The sequence below is a fragment of the Schistocerca nitens genome, chromosome 2 (assembly GCF_023898315.1).
Source record: "Schistocerca nitens isolate TAMUIC-IGC-003100 chromosome 2, iqSchNite1.1, whole genome shotgun sequence".
Classification (NCBI taxonomy): Eukaryota; Metazoa; Arthropoda; class Insecta; order Orthoptera; family Acrididae; genus Schistocerca; species Schistocerca nitens.
In genome coordinates this window covers 1,168,790,499-1,168,808,656 of record NC_064615.1, presented here as the reverse complement: position 1 = coordinate 1,168,808,656, position 18,158 = coordinate 1,168,790,499, and the positions used below count along the sequence as shown (strand labels likewise).

The window sequence follows — 18,158 nt, the reverse complement described above, 5'->3', positions numbered from 1 at the left end:
GGTATCCAGCACATCTTAGTAACACTGTTCGAGGCTGCACCAGGTCAGCGCCACGTGCTTCGCATTAGTGAGCCGTACGTCCAGCATGACGCAGCGTGATATCCAAACGACGATTGTGCAAATACACGAGGATCTACCAAACTTTTGCGTTAGTACTGGGACTCCCAAGCAGACAGAGGGTGTCAGTACCTGTGCTAACGGTGTTACATCGACAGACGGAACGTGAATTATCCCAGCAGTGTTGAATTTACGTTGCTGTCTATTGGCGATATGTTTGTGTCTCCCTTGACTCACGTTTTGTACGTTACAGTACGGTTGGGCGTGTTCGGTATGAAATGTTGTGCAATAAATAATCTAAAATCATTGCCTGGAGAAGTCTGTGGAAACAGTGGGCAATGCAACTGTGCCCTTTTCCAAGACCATTACTTAACCACCATTTAAGACTTGGTTTTGCATCCTTCGCTAGATGTTGAATCCCCCCACAGCTTTTTTCTAGCAAGATACGTCCCGTAGTGGCTTTCCAGGTAGTGGAAGACACTGACTTCGTTACGGAATTCCTGGCCAAGATATGTCTACCGCTATGAGACGTAAGCCTTAATTTCAGGACGAAACTTCTGAGTGTGTATGTTGAAGCTCAGCATTTCTGGCAGTGAATCACGGAGAATGAGAAAACCGGAAAAAAAGAATCCAAGCGTTTGATATGTGGTACTGCTGAAGAATGTTGAAAATTAGGTGGATAAGAAAAGGAATGAGGATGGTCTCCACGGAATTGGCGAAGAAAAGAACATATGGTAAACACTGACAAGAAGAAGGGGCGGGATGATAGGAAATGTGTTAAGACATCAGAGAATAGCCTCCATGGTATTACACGGAGCTGTAGAGTGTAAAAGATGTAGAAGCAGAGAGAGAGTGGAAAACATCCACCACAAAATTTAGGATGTAGGGGGCAACGTGCTAAACCAGAAAATGATCCCTTCACCCTCACCCACCTACACCCCCACACGTGGGAAATCTGTCCCCATCACTGTATAAAATCTAGACGAACAACCAACTAATTGGTGTATGTACAAGATCTTTCTTCTACAGATGTGACATAGGACATTCTGTCCAGTTTAAAACACGTAAGAAGGCGCAGATGAGTTGGTGAACAGCGCATAAAGACTTGAAAAAATATTACCATGTTAAACTCGTGAATGTCAATGTTGTACAAAAGCAAAGCTCTGCACATAACCTGAGAAGCAGAAAATCTGAATTTAGAGTGAAGAGATCATTTTCTATCTTACTGTAACGTACATATGTACCTGCGAGTGAAGCTTGACTGTTAAAAAGAAATTAAAGTGTGTTTGTTTGGAGGAGGAGATTAGTGTTTAACGTCCCGTCGACAACGAGGTCATTAGAGACGGAGCGCAAGCTCGGGCGAGGGAAGGATGGGGAAGGAAATCGGCCGTGCCCTTTCAAAGGAACCATCCCGGCATTTGCCTGAAGCGATTTAGGGAAATCACGGAAAACCTAAATCAGGATGGCCGGAGACGGGGTTGAACCGTCGTCCTCCCGAATGCGAGTCCAGTGTGCTAACCACTGCGCCACCTCGCTCGGTTTTGTTTGGAAAAACATCACCTGCACATGACCCGTTTTTTGTGTTTCTGTGCAAAAGAATTCACAGCATCTGACTGGAGAAATTATAGAACCTCCTCTGAACGGACCGTGGCGAATTCTGACAGGTACTTACGACAACTGACATTCAGCAATATACAGGGTGACTCAGCTGCCCCTATCGTTGTCGTTTTATGCAACCCGCTTTGCTACATCTGGCCTTCACAAACCATGCGTGAAATTTTCATATTCTCTCGCACGCGCACGCTATGCTCAAGCTATTAATCCTAAAAGAATGAGAGAGAGAGAGAGAGAGAGAAAAGAACATGATGTTTTTGTAGGAAATTTGATTTAGTTAAATTTTGTTTTCGCTAGAGGCCGTAGTTTTCGAGTTTTATAAGAAAAACATATAAAACTGACTTTCAAACGCAATCCCTCTACCACACTCAGCGTCATCGGCTCAGGAATTCTAGTATGTTGTTCGTGGCACTCCCTCCTACCACTGTGCAAGTATTTGCGACTGCACGAATTATTCCCCACACTCGACCTTTATTGGTTTTCATCGACTGGTCCTATTAAGCAACCGCCATAGTCGAGCATTTACAGATGGTAAAAATAACGTTTGTGTAAATTTTACCTAGCTGTTTTGTTGATTTTTACAGCATAAAATAAGCAATTACATCGTTGTATTCGTCGGGCTTCTGACTACGAAACTTCTGTGCTCGTAACTTTCAAGTTTGGTTCGAATTGTCAACGTCATTAGATTTAGAATAACGTTTACAAAAGTTGTTTCTCGTTAATTACTCTCACGGGCACGTTCTAATTAATAATGCTAATGAAGTAGTCGACTATGCTAGTGGCGTAATAGCCCAATAAATAGAGACCAAAGAAGGTCGAAAATCGGGAATAGTTCAGGTAGTCAAAAATTTCTGTCCAGTGATAGGAAAGAGTGGCACGAACAACATACTAACAACCCTGACTAGTGAGGGATGAATGACGGTTAGAGGTGTGTTTGGAGGCCACTTTTGTGCGTTTCTCTTAAATAAGTTGATAACCGTTCAAATGGTTCAAATGGCTCTGAGCACTGTAGGACTTAATATCTGAGCTCATCAGTCCCCTATAACTTGGAACTACACTCCTGGAAATTGAAATAAGAACACCGTGAATTCATTGTCCCAGGAAGGGGAAACTTTATTGACACATTCCTGGGGTCAGATACATCACATCATCACACTGACAGAACCACAGGCACATAGACACAGGCAACAGAGCATGCACAATGTCGGCACTAGTACAGTGTATATCCACCTTTCGCAGCAATGCAGGCTGCTGTTCTCCCATGGAGACGATCGTAGAGATGCTGGATGTAGTCCTGTGGAACGGCTTGCCATGCCATTTCCACCTGGCGCCTCAGTTGGACCAGCGTTCGTGCTGGACGTGCAGACCGCGTGAGACGACGCTTCATCCAGTCCCAAACATGCTCAATGGGGGACAGATCCGGAGATCTGGCTGGCCAGGGTAGTTGACTTACACCTTCTAGAGCACGTTGTGTGGCACGGGATACATGCGGACGTGCATTGTCCTGTTGGAACAGCAAGTTCCCTTGCCGGTCTAGGAATGGTAGAACGATGGGTTCGATGACGGTTTGGATGTACCGTGCACTATTCAGTGTCCCCTCGACGATCACCAGTGGTGTACGGCCAGTGTAGGAGATCGCTCCCCACACCATGATGCCGGGTGTTGGCCCTGTGTGCCTCGGTCGTATGCAGTCCTGATTGTGGCGCTCACTTGCACGGCGCCAAACACGCATACGACCATCATTGGCACCAAGGCAGAAGCGACTCTCATCGCTGAAGACGACACGTCTCCATTCGTCCCTCCATTCACGCCTGTCGCGACACCACTGGAGGCGGGCTGCACGATGTTGGGGCGTGAGCGGAAGACGGCCTAACGGTGTGCGGGACCGTAGCCCAGCTTCACGGAGACGGTTGCGAATGGTCCTCGCCGATACCCCAGGAGCAACAGTGTCCCTAATTTGCTGGGAAGTGGCGGTGCGGTCCCCTACGGCACTGCGTAGGATCCTACGGTCTTGGTGTGCATCCGTGCGTCGCTGCGATCCGGTCCCAGGTCGACGGGCACGTGCACCTTCCGCCGACCACTGGCGACAACATCGATGTACTGTGGAGACCTCACGCCCCACGTGTTGAGCAATTCGGCGGTACGTCCACCCGGCCTCCCGCATGCCCACTATACGCTCTCGCTCAAAGTCCGTCAACTGCACATACGGTTCACGTCCACGCTGTCGCGGCATGCTACCAGTGTTAAAGACTGCGATGGAGCTCCGTATGCCACGGCAAACTGGCTGACACTGACGGCGGCGGTGCACAAATGCTGCGCAGCTAACGCCATTCGACGGCCAACACCGCGGTTCCTGGTGTGTCCGCCAAGTATGGTGGGTCTGACACACCGGTGTCAATGTGTTCTTTTTTCCATTTCCAGGAGTGTACTTAAACCTAACTAACCTAAGGACATCACAAACATCCATGCCCCGGCAGGATTCGAACCTGCGACCGTAGCCGTCGCGCGGTTCCAGACTGAAGCGGCTAGAACCGCTCGGCCACACCGGCCGGCTTGATAACCGTGGCCTACAGCGAAAACGTGTTCCAGTACGAAATTTAACTACATTAAATTTCGTGCAAAGAGGCCCTGCTCATTTTTCCTGTAACTTCCTCGAGCGTGGGAGAGAATATGATAATCTCGTGTGTGGTTTATGAAGGCCAGCTACAAGATTGTGGGCTGCACACAACGGCAGCGGTAGGGGCAGCTGAACCATGCTGTTCGCTGAATTACGAACATAACACCCTCAGACGTCATACTGAGCGAGTTCGTGCAGCAATTAAATCACTGAATACACATTCAAGAGGAAATCGGTTCAAACCCTCGCTCAAGTATCCAGATTTAGATTTTTCGTGGTCCTTCAGTGTTTCCTCCTTTTATACTCCTGTTTTTTCCTTCTTTCACTCTACAGACGCCAGGTGAAGGACAGAATCAGAAGCTGTCGAGAAGAATTAGCTGGATAAATTACATCTGAAGTCTCTTGCACGCCTATGAAATCCAGACGCCTAGATTCAGATAAAGAAAGCGTTTCTTGAGGACTGGATAGCCGTTTCCATTGCATCCTAGATATCAGCTGACACAGTACTTGGAGCTTAACTCTAGGATTTCAAGAAGGTACCTGCTGACGGTCACGAGAGGCAGTACATGACATGGAAGTTTGTCAACAGACTGAGGGCTTGAGTGCTGTACAAAGAAAAGTCTGAAGATTGGAAATATATCAGTGCAGAGGCACTCCGAGATTGTGCAAAACAACGCGAGTGCTATTTTGTGGAAGATCTGTTGAAAACAGAAGAAAACTATATTTAAGATGTAGAATTTTGCACTAGATGGTCAATCTGATCTGTTTGTTTTAATTCATTTAGATAGCTGTTTACTAAATACAATTTTGTAATCTGATACTATGTACACAAAACAATAATACTAAGCGAGATGATGCACTTTGCCACATGATGCAACATATCGGAAAACTCCGAAACAGTAAAGTCAGTTTTTCGATGTACTAGCCTACCTCCGAAGTTCGCGAGAGCTTAACCCAGCTTAACATTGGAGGGAAACTCTCACTCATTGTACTACCTTTGTAGACGTTCAGCTATTCACGTTTTATTGGTTTCTATAACATTTCACATAGTGTGGCTCCAAATATTCAATGACTCCGTTTTTACTCGACTGAGTCACTTCCATTGTTGTGAGAAATGATAGATGTCTTAGTATTATTATTTTTATTATTTACTTGCATTAAATTCTTACCACACTCTGTGTTATCTATCTTATGCTGTATAGAATGTAAGCTTAATAGATAGCTAATAGATAATTTTAAGTACCTTTATAAATAAGTTCGTTTTAGGAATTCTTTATATCCTTGACCAATGTTTTATTTCTTGGTATAAAAATATTGTTTTGAGCCTTATGTTTACACATTCTTGATAAATATAAGTTCAGAATACTCGTACAGTTTGTTCCACGGTCATGGACACAGTTCCTCATGTAGTAATGAATAATGTTATTCTTTTATGTGCACTGACATTGACATTGTGTACTTAGATCCAGTATTTTGAATAGATCCTTAGAATGAGCTCGACAACCATTTTTTGTTCTTGTTCTTGTGGAACTTTTTTGTTATTTGAAAATTGAAATTTGAAAATTGTGTTTATACCGTATGCATTTTTCCAGCTAAGAACTGAGTGTGCATGTGAACAGTAAGTAATTGAAATTCACTGATTGTTGCACACTGATGACAAGCTTCTAATGGCGTACTTGCTGATGACATTCTATTTGCAAGTACCTTTTTGTGTTCACGCAACTAATTGACAATCAATATCTCTTCTAGAAACTTTGTGTTCGTTACGCAGTCTATAGAGGTACAATCTACATTTAATTTAACAGTGTCATTTTCCCTCTTTAGATTGAAATTCTTAGTTGTTTTCTTTTGTGACCTTGACGATATCATTTATTCTCTTGTCTTATCGTTGACAGTAATACTGCTGTCATCAGCAAACATAATTTATTCCTTATGGCTAACCCTGTTTGGGAACTCATTGATGTATGTTAGGAACAGTGTTCGTCTTCATATGCAACCTAATGTATTCCTATATTAATGTTTTAATTCTGATACGTTTTTCACCAATAGTTCAGACTTAATAGAGGTTTAAGGTTTTTGTGATCTGTAGTTCTTGTACCCTAACAATCCTGATAATTCTGGGTACAGTATTATGGTCAACAGTACTATAAGCCTTCACAACTTCTAAAAATATGTCTGTGACACATTCATCCTTGTCAAGGGCAATAAGTTCCACTTTTATGAGTTGATTCTTTAACTCTACCTCTTCAGAACCCAAATTGTGACTCACTTACAACACTTAAATTATTCCGGAAATTGCTTAATCTGTATTTTACTCTAGCAGATAAAAAAGTAAAGCATCCAAAAGACATTATCTGACGCCAGTGTTTCTTCGTATACATACACACGGTAGGTGGGTGCATAAATGATTTGAGGAGCGATTCTCTGCTACATGTATAACAGCCATCAGAATGGAGTAGTATACCTCATATTAATGGTAGTCATCGGATCTGATAGGGTAAAAAAATGATGTGAACAGCGTCAGAAGTTGAGTAATCACTGAACAGGACACGGAGATGCTGCGCACTCACACGAGACAGCATTGTTGTTGTTGTGGTCTTCAGTCCTGAGACTGGTTTGATGCAGCTCTCCATGTTACTCTATCCTGTGCAAGCTTCTTCATCTCCCAGTACCTACTGCAACCTACATCCTTCTGAATCTGCTTAGTGTATTCATCTCTTGGTCTCCCTCTACGATTTTTACCCTCCACGCTGCCCTCCAATACTAAATTGGTGATCCCTTGATGCCTCAGAACATGTCCTACCAACCGATCCCTCCTTCTAGTCAAGTTGTGCCACAAACTTGAGACAGCATTATCAGCACCTAAAAGACTCTGAAAGGGCCCTGATTGAGGGTCCCCTTGTGACTGGCCGATCGAATCATGGAACGTCCAGATTTGTTGCATATAACTTGGACTGCACGGAAACGTGGTGGGGACGTTTTCATCATCAAGGTTCTGGTGGACTGTGTCTGACCATTACAACAGATGGTCACTGTATTGTGCATCATGCACATCGATAATCCTTCTGACCCACGTGTGCCATCTGACAGCAAGTAATGGACTCCCTGCCACATTCTGCATCATCCTGTTCCATTGGTCAGAGACTAGCACCAGCCGACTATGGAAATACTGTCCCATGTGTAGGTTGCCGTTAACATCACAACACAAACGGCAGTGTTGGGAATGGTGCCGTGATTGGGAAGCACGGACTGCTGATGAGTGGCATTGCACTCCGTTCAATGATGACTTGTGGTTCTGCACAACCCCAAACGAGCAATGCGGGTGAGTATGGAAGGGCTACCTGGGAAGAGGTTCCAATCTTCCAGTGTTTTGGAGTGGCACAGCGGTATTAAGGTGTGGGGAGCCATCAGGTACCACTTTGGATCACAGCTGGTAGTGATATGGATAACTCTGATGATGCAACAGTACATCAAGGTTACTCTGCACCGCCATGAGTTACCTCTCATCGGACCGTATCTGGTGCCATTTTTCAACAGGACAACGTTCTTCCACGCATAGCACTCTCTGCATGACTTGAGGTACTTACATAGCCAGCGATATCGCCAGATCTGCCCCCAATAGAACATGTGTGGAGAAGCTTCAACGTCAATTACATCCCGATGTCAGTATCCAGTATGAAGCATCAGTTTCAACAGTTGTGGTCTGGTTTGACTCATGAAAGGATAAAATATCTTTATGACACGGTTCACAAGTAAATAATTCCTTACATCCAGGGTAGAGGGGATGCTGTGTCATACTGATAAGGGGCCCATACTGCCATGTTGTTCGAAAACTTAACATAGTTTTTTGATGGCTGCAGTAGCTTCACATATCCTCTCAACTTGCCAAGTTTCTTTTCTTCTTTCCCTTCTGTTATGACTACTTCACTTTATTCAGACAGTATATGACTATACTATTTATTGAGATTAGCGACAATGGGTATGTAGGCAGCTTACCTCAGAGATAACTCTCAGGGCAGCGCTGACGGTTATCCGCTAAGGTGACTGGATCTCTGAGGCGATGAACTGGAGCAGGATGACGGTGTAGGTAAGGATGGTGGCCGCCATCGTGGTCAGCAGGCCGGCGTCCACCGTGAAGAGCGAGCAGGCGCTGAAGGTGACGGGGCGGAGCCGCGCCTGCCGCGACAGCTGCCGCAGCTCGCGAGACACCGCCGGGCTGCCCCGTCCTGCGCCATATCAATCCGTTTCAGTCTCTCGAAAAACAGGGTGCTATTCTCGCACTTTACTCTCTCCACACAAGGCTGAACCTAAGCTGTGAGGCCAGACCTTTCTTCACTGACGCTGTTTTTCACAGCAGCAGAGTGAGTATGAGTCTGGTGTTGCGGGTTGCATACATCAGAGATCAAGGCACCGCTGTTACGTCATCGCTATACTGGCCGAGGCCCAAGAGAAAGACAGGCCGCGGCGCGTACGTCACGAAGGTAGTCCTGAACTCGCTCGCTCGCTCGCTCAGGTCAGCAGACAAAATGCGTTTCTAAACCTTTTAACTCGCAGCTGGGCGTGTAAGTACTAACGAGAATTGCATCTTCCTCTGGAATCTGCTATTGTGAAGTTTTACTGATGAACAGTACAGCTACAAAAATTAATTTAAGATCATTACTCGATATAAATGGTATAACGGCTTGTTTATACCATTTAGTCTCATCTGCTTAACAGTACTCATTACATCCTGGAAGTGGTGCCTTATGCAACTGATGATCATTTTAGCATGATTTTATTTTATTGTACGCCAGTACAGCCGTAACAAATTATAATTAGGCCCATGGACTTCCCATCGTAATAGGACTAATAAGAGTAAGATTCCATGATAGCGGATTCCAGTAGAAGATTCAGTTTTCGTTTGTACGGACACGCCTAGTTACGAGTTAACAGGTGTAGAAACGTAGTTCGTCTGCTGATTTGAGCGAGCGAGCGAGCGAGCGCAGGACTGTCTTTCTCGTAGGCCTCGTATACTGGCTTTTTTCTTCCGACTGTTTTCCGTATGTAGGCCGGCTGGAGTTACTAGTGCTACCGTAGAAGCTGCTTAGGCTTTGTCGCACCTGCGCTGTTCAACAGCGGTGGCATCGCCGCCTATCTGCCGTGAGTAGAACGCCGTCTGATTCATGGCCGCGAAACACTGTGCGCCACGGTTCTGTGATTGATGCTACTGCAGAGTGTATCTTCAAGAAACAAATAGAGAGAGAGAGGGAGAGAGAGAGAGAGACAGATAATAACCAATAGACAGGTGAGTCAAAACATTGTGACCAGTTGCCTAACAGTGTATCGGCCCAGATGAATGTCCCTCGTACCTTAACACTTCCCCCATCGGCCTATGTCTGTGGCGCAGGGCATCAGCCGTTTTCTCGGATGACACAGTATCCAGGCACGACCATCGAGCTGGTGTAAGAAGTGATTAATCCTATAAGGCTAAGACTTGATCCAGTCTCGAAGATCCCGTGCTCACTGCATCCTTAAACCACGTCGCACTCGAATAGCCGACCAGGTCCGGCGTTTCGCAGATGCTCGTTCCTTGGTACAGGGCAATCTCAAACCACTGGTCGGCATATTCGATGATGCCAGTGGAGTTCCCCACTTGTCGCCCGTATCGTCGCGGTAATTATTCGCCATTCACCTCTGGTCAGCTTATACGCATTCCTTAGCGCGTCACATTATAACACAAATACGATGAAAAATATACCGAAATGAAAACAAGCAGTGGAAAGTGATGTACACTGCAGATTGTTAAGCCTCTGTATAAACGCATTACACTCTGCAGCGTGGTCCTATGACGTCATCTCCGACTTCGGTGTCTCCGTACGCGAGATGATTCGACTCGCCAGTATCCACCGCTGCCCATTTACCTGAAAACTCGTCGCTTGTGTCTGTTGTCGGCTACAAGTGGACTATAGCAGCGTAGAAAGGGGTATGTGTACCCGAATTCATAAGCGTATCCGAGGAATCGTGTCATTTCTGCCAAATACGGGCAGCCCTTACGGATGATGATGAGGTGCAGCGGCGGCGGAGGGTCTGGCGCGTCGCTTGAGACACCCCAGGTGTCGCTTGCTGCGCCCGCTGACTCAGCACCTTCTAGTGTACCCGGCGCGTTGGGGCCGCCCTCACCTCAGGGTGAGTGGCGGACTGCCACGCGTTCGCGTCGCTCGAGGCGGAGGGTCAATGTGGAGGCTCGCCGGCTGGCCTCGCCCGTTCATCCTGTCGGTGGGCAGGTGGCCGCTCCTTCAGCAGGGCCCGAGCAGGCACACGGGGGCAAAGGCTTGCTGATTATTGGGAGCTCCAACGTTAGGCGGGTGATGGAGCCCTTTAGGGAAATAGCGTATAGGGCTGGAATAAGTCCAACGTGCACTCGGTTTGGCTTCCGGGGGGCCTCATCCAAGATGTGGAGGCGGCCTTGCCAGCGGCTATCGAGAGTACGGGGCGCAATCGTCTGCAAGCAGTTGCTCACGTCGGCACCAATGATGCCTGTCACTTGGGTTCTGAGGCGATCCTCAGTTCGTACAGGTGGCTGGCGGATTTGGTGAAGACCGCTGGCCTCGCACGCGGGGTGCAAGCAGAGCTCTCTATTTGCAGCATCGTTCCCAGAGTGGCTCGGGGTCCTTTGGTTTGGAGCCGAGTGGAGGTTCTCAACCAGAGGCTGTGACGGTCTTGGCTGCTGATTTCTAGACTTGCGCTATTAGGTGGGGAATTGTAGGACGCCCTTTGATAGGTCAGGGGTGCACTACACAAATGGAGTGGCTACTCTGGTACCAGAGTACTTGTGGCGTGCACATGGGTTTTTTTCGGCTAGGCAGTAGTGCGAGGTGTCCTGATGAACACTCACCAGTCGACATGCAAGCAGGGAAATTAGGACGCGCTCAGTGTAAAGACACTTCAGCTATCAAGATATTAGCAGTAAATTTTCAGAGCGTTCGGAATAAAGTTCCTGAATTTACTGACCTCCAGGAAGCGTGTGGCGCGCAAATTATTCTCGGGACTGAGCCCTGGCTGAACCCTGAGATAGGAAGTTCTGAAATATTTAGTGAGGGCTGGAAAGCGTATCGGAAAGACAGATTAGACACCGTAAAAGGTGGTGTCTTCATTGCAGTTGACAAAAATATTGTGTCTACTGAGGTCGAAGTAGAGTGTGATTGTGAAGTTATCTGGACATGTTTAACAGGGCTAGGAGAAATAAAGTTAATTGTTGGGTGTTATTACCGTCCACCCGGTTCCACCGTGACAGTTCTAGAATCATTGAAAGGGAGTCTACACTATGTATCGCAGAAGTACGCGAATCATGCTATATTAGTCGGAGGCTTCAACCTACCTAGTATAGACTGGGATGTCTATGGATTCATTACAGGTGTTACAGACAAGCCGTCATCTAAATTACTTTTGAACACATTATCCGAAAACTGTCTTGAGCAGCTACATCAACAGCCAACAGTTCTAGAATCATTCAAAGGGAGTCTACACTATGTATCGCAGAAGTACGCGAATCATGCTATATTAGTCGGAGGCTTCAACCTACCTAGTATAGACTGGGATGTCTATGGATTCATTACAGGTGTTACAGACAAGCCGTCGTGTGAATTACTTTTGAACACATTATCCGAAAACTGTCTTGAGCAGCTAAATCGACAGCCAACGCGTAATGGAAATATTTTAGATCTGGTAGCCACGAACAGACCAGACCTCATCGGCGGTGTCAGTGTTGAGACAGGGATTAGTGATCATGATGTTGTCATTACGACTATGGTTACGAGAGTAAAAAGTCGGTCAAGAAGGCTAGGAGAGTATTCTTACTAGAAAGAGCAGATAAGCAGTTGTTAGCATCCCACTTAGTAAATGAATCGACTTCATTTACTTCCGGTACGATGGACGTCGAAGGAATATGGTCAAATTTTAAACACATTGTAAATCACGCATTGGAGAAGTATGTGCCGAAAAAGTGGGTTACGGACGGAAAAGATCCACCGTGGTTTAACAGCGCAATTCGGAGAATGCTCAGGAAGGAAAGACAGTTGCACACGCGGTACAAGAAAGATCGGGAGAATGAGGACAGGCAAAAGTTAGTAGAGATTCGTGCTGTTGCAAAAAGAGCGATGCGCGAAGCGTACAACCACTACCACCGTCATACCTTAGCAAAAGATCATGCTGAAAATCCAATGAACTTTTGGTCTTATGTACAATCGGTAAGCGGGTCGAAGGCTTCCAACCAGTCACTCACTGATCAGTCTGGCCTGGCAACGGAAGACAACAAAACGAAAGCTGAAATTTTAAATTTAGCATTTGAGAAATCTTTCACGCAGGAGGATCGTACAAACATACCGACGACAGCTGAAATTATAAATTTAGAATTTGAGAAATCTTTCACGCAGAAGATCGTACAAACATACCGCCGTATAGGTCTCGTACAGATTCCCGTATGGAGGACATAGTGATAGACATCCCTGGGGTTGTGAAGCAGCTGAATGGGTTGAGGGTTGGGTTGGGTTGTTTGGAGGAAGAGACCAAACAGCGAGGTTATCGGTCTCATCGGATTAGGGAAGGACGGGGAAGGAAGTCGGCCGTGCCCTTTCAAAGGAACCATCCCGGCATTTGCCTGGAGCAATTTAGGGAAATCATGGAAAACCTAAATCAGGGTGCTCGGACACATTGAACCGTCGTCCTCCAGAATGCGAGTCCAGTGTGCTAACCACTGCACCACATCGCTCGGTCTGAATGGGTTGAAAATAAATAAATCGCCAGGTCCTGATGGGATTTCAATTCGGTTTTACATTACTCTACTGCATTGGCTCCTTACTTAGCTTGCATTTATCGCGAATCCCTTGCCCAACGTAAAGTCCCGAGAGAATGGAAAAAAGCGCAGGTGACCCTTGTATATAAGAATGGTAGAAGGACGGATCCTCAAAATTACAGACCATAATCCTTAACATCGGTTTGTTGCAGGATTCTCGAACATATTCTCAGTTCGAATATAATGAATTCCATGAGACAGAGAAGTTGCTGTCCATGCATCAGCACGGCGTTAGAAAGCATCGCTCCTGCGAAACACAACTCGCCCTTTTTGCACATGATATCTTGCGAACCATGGATGAAGGGTATCAGACGGATGCCATATTCCTTGACTTCCGGAAAGCGTTCGACTCGGTGCCCCACTGCAGACTCCTAACTAAGGTACGAGCAAATGGGATTGGTTCCGAAGTATGTGAGTGGCTTGAAGACTTCTTAAGTAATAGAACCCAGTACGTTGTCCTCGATGATGAGTGTTCACCGGATGTGAGGGTATCATCTGGAGTGCCCCAGGGAAGTGTGGTAGATCCGCTGCTGTTTTCTATCTACATAAATGATCTTTTGGATAGGGTGGATGGCAATGTGCCGCTGTTTGCTGATGATGCTGTGGTGTACAGGAAGGTGTCGTCGTTGAGTGACTGTAGGAGGATACAAGATGACTTGAACAGGATTTGTGATTGGTGTAAAGAATGGCAGCTAACTCTAAATATTGATAAATGTAAATTAATGCAGATAAATAGGAAAAAGAATCCCGTAATATTTGAATACTCTATTAGTAGTGTAGCGCTTGACACAGTCACGTCGATTAAATATTTGGGCGTAACAATGCAAAGCGATATGAAGTGGGACAAGCATGTAATGGCAGTTGTCGGGAAGGCGGATAGTCGTCTTCGGTTCATTGGTAGAATTTTGGGAAGATGTGGTTCATTTGTAAAGGAGACCGCTTATAAAACACTAATAGGACCTATTCTTGAGTACTGCTCGAGCGTTTGGGATCCCTATCAGGTCGGATTGAGGGAGGACATAGAAGCAATTCAGAGGCGGGCTGCCAGATTTCTTACTGGTAGGTTTGATCATCACGCGAGTGTTACGGAAATGCTTCAGGAACTCGGGTGGGAGTCTCTGGAGGAAAGGAGGCGTTCTTTTCGTGAATCGCTACTGAGTAAATTTAGAGAACCATCATTTGAGGCTGACTGCAGTACAATTTTACTGCCGCCAACTTATATTTCACGGAAAGACCACAAAGATAAGATAAGAGAGATTAGGGCTCGTACAGAGGCATATAGGCAACCATTTTTCCCTCGGTCTGTTTGGGAGTGGAACAGGGAGAGAAGATGCTAGTTGTGGTACGAGGTACCCTCCGCCACGCACCGTATGGTGGATTGCGGAGTATTGATGTAGATGTAGATGTAGATTATAGCAAAATTAATGTTAGGCAGCACAACTCACAATTAGGCCATAAAACGAAGTTGTCGTGACCAAAAGAATGCAGTACCGACTACTGGCCAATCACGCAATGCCACTCCACCGCGGGCTCACCAGCGGCCCGTGTAGTCCAGCTCCCGGACGTGTTAAAAGCGCACGCCCCACCGGACGTCCGCCATGTACGTGCCGTACAGGTCCGACACAGGCCAGACATGTTACACATAGCCCTCATCAAGGGCATCACACGCACACTGAACCATACGGCTGAAAACGATCTGGGCTCAGACCACATGGCTGTAATACTGCACAAGGAAGAAACACTGAAGGGGACAGAACCACGCAGAATACTGAACTGCAAACGCGCGAATTGGACCCTCTTCAAAAAACGCTTGATAATCGTATTCCGGACACTCACGAAATTAAGAACACACAGCAAACTGATGAGGCGGTGGAGGCTCTTATTACTGCTGTCTACATCTACATCTACATCTACATCTACATCCATACTCCGCAAGCCACCTGACGGTGTGTGGCGGAGGGTACCCTGAGTACCTCTATCGGTTCTCCCTTCTATTGCAGTCTCGTATCGTTCGTGGAAAGAAGTATTGTCGGTATGCTTCTGTGTGGGCTCTAATCTCTCTGATTTTATCCTCATGGTCTCTTCGCGAGATATACGTAGGAGGGAGCAATATACTGCTTGACTCTTCGGTGAAGGTATGTTCTCGAAACTTTAACAATAGCCCGTACCGAGCTCCTGAGCGTCTCTCCCGCAGAGTCTTCCACTGGAGTTTATCTATCATCTCCGTAACGCTTTCGCGATTACTAAATGATCCTGTAACGAAGCGCGCTGCTCTCCGTTGGATCTTCTCTATCTCTTCTATCAACCCTATCTGGTACGGATCCCACACTGCTGAGCAGTATTCAAGCAGTGGGCGAACAAGCGTACTGTAACCTACTTCCTTTGTTTTCGGATTGCATTTCCTTAGGATTCTTCCAACGAATCTCAGTCTGGCATCTGCTTTACCGACGATCAACTTTATATGATCATTCCATTTTAAATCACTCCTAATGCGTACTCCCAGATAATTTATGGAATTAACTGCTTCCAGTTGCTGACCTGCTATTTTGTTGCTAAATGATAAGGGACCTATCTTTCTATGTATTCGCAGCACATTACACTTGTCTACATTGAGATTCAATTGCCATTCCCTGCACCATGCGTCAATTCGCTGCAGATCCTCCTGCATTTCAGTACAATTTTCCATTGTTACAACCTCTCCATACACCTGTCCAAGACACAATGGCTGACACCATTCCACATACAACGCGACAACACTCGACAGCCCTGCCCCAGAAAATCCTGGGCCTTATCTCAATGAGGAACCGCCCCAGGAGACAGTGGCAGCGTACCAGGCGCCCGTTCTATAAATTGCACGTCAGCAGACTCCAGGGTCCTATACGGGAGAAAAGACAAACATTTAGAAACGAGAAATGGGGCAGAAACTTGCAGGGCTAGATACCACACGTCCTGGCGTGCGGAATCTAGCCAGTCGCTCCACAAGAAGAAACATTACGTTCCTACTCTACAAGGACCAGACGACCCCGCATACCCCGTGAAGGAGAAGGCAGAGCTTTTGGCCACAACACCTGCAGCGTTCCTCATTCCGAATTCGGCTCCTTCAGACCTGGTATTCACACCTGAAACGGACCACGATATTACTCGACTTGTAGCCCAGCACACGCGCGATGGAATCAGACGTACTAGTACAAACGAAATTGCTTGGGCTATCAAGCATACTAGTGCTGGGAAAGCCCCTGGACTCGATGGCATTCAAAACAGTGTTCTCCTGTTCACGGATAGAGCTGTAGAATACCTTGCACACATGACGACTGCCATCTTAGAACACCAACGCTTCCCTGAATTTTGGAAGGCGACCAACTCCTGATTTTCAGGAAGCCAGAGAAAGACCGCTCCCTCCCACAAAATTACCGACTCATCAGTCTGCTATGCTCGCTCAGCAAGATTGTTGAGAAGGTAATACTAAAACGCATCACTAGGCACTGCATCGCCAATGACACCCGAAGACTGAAGCAATTCGGCTTTAGGAACAACAAGACACAGCTACAACACGAACACAGCCACAGAGGCCGTGTTCCTGGACATCGAGAAAGCTTTCGACCGTCTCTGGCAGAACGGTCTTTTACGCAAGCTGAGCGATGCAGTTTCCCCGATGGACTCATACATTTCATACACTCGCATTTCAGGAATAGATGTTTCAACACTGACGTGCTAGCAAACACACAAGACGGTATCCAAACTGCAGTACCCCAGCAAAGCATTCAGGGTCCCATCTTATTCATCCTCTCCACTTTCCAGCAACACAGAACTCGACGTTAGCCATCAACGCGGATAACAGAGCCATTCTTGCACGAGACTGGAAACTATCTAACATAGATTCACGAATACAGGCGGCACTCAGAACTGCCGAGCCCTGGTTGCAACAGTGACGTTTTAAAGTAAACGTCGAAAGTGCGAAGCAGTTTTGTTCACATGCAGACTGAAGCTACTGCGCAAACCTTGTAAGAGGTGCGGTATGCGCTATATGCGCTGCCTGCAATAGGCAAGGCATAGGAGAGTCTCTGACCAGAGAGCAGTATGTCGTTAGTTGTTGCTTGTCGCGAGTCTGTGCGAGTCTGCGTGTGTCGACTGTTGTCTTGAGTTGTCTGCGTGAGTCGGAGGGAGTCGGCGCGTGTCGGCTGTCTGCTCTGCTCGGGACTCTGGTCAGGACTCTGGAGGATGAGTATTGTTGTAGAAGGTAAAGAAGCAGCCTTGCACATATCTAGTAATGTATATTGTCATTCAATTTCTTTCAAAAAAATGCCCCAATAATAACTTTTATAATATAATTTTTTTTTAAAAAAAAGCATTCATTTCAATTTAAAGATTTTATCCAATGAATAATTAATTCCTTTCACGAGTCACAAAGCATAGGCCAGCATTGCACGGAGCTGTGCCGAAAATTTTTATGTAAGAGCAGATATATTTGCAGTTTTTATTAAGGTAAGAATTTTTGCTTTTTTTATTCAGAATATAGGGCCGAGGCGCAGCGTTGCTGTCGTCATAAAATTTACCAGGTTACTGAATTTTTTTAATTATTTCCGGGTATAGGAATAAAATTTTGTGGGAACATTAAATGTGAATGCATTTCTGCACGGAGACTGTAATTGGGAGCCAATTTTGTTCAGAGGTTACAATATTAAAAAATTCATTTAATTATTATTTTTGTGAGAAGTTTACGCATGGTTCACACTCATTTATATAAAATTGTGGGAGGTTACACTTGGTTCATGGTTCATCATTTAATTAATATTTTCGTGTGGGGAGGTTACACTTGGTTCATATTTTAATTAAATAATTCTGTGGGGAGGTTACAACCTCAACACTGTTGACAGGTAACGTTACATGCGCGCCCAGTACTTTTGTGAGAGAAGATCAGAGACCTCGGTATCTGGCTGAGCCGGGAGCGTAAGTGGGGGGACCACACAGTATACTTTGCCAACAGAACGCACGTGAGGCTCAAACAACTCTACGCAATGCTCAACAGGGAAAGTATACTGA

General features: G+C 46.1%; 1 protein-coding gene across 1 annotated transcript in view; it reads right to left on the bottom strand.

The window, feature by feature from the left end:
- Positions 1–8,323: 8,323 nt before the first annotated feature.
- The window catches only part of LOC126235630 (uncharacterized), a 31,601-nt gene continuing 21,766 nt past the window's right edge, over positions 8,324–18,158 (bottom strand). Inside the window, exon 2 of the mRNA XM_049944341.1 lies at positions 8,324–8,514. Coding sequence (XP_049800298.1) covers positions 8,324–8,514 — 191 coding nt within the window. The remainder of the gene's footprint in view (positions 8,515–18,158) is intronic.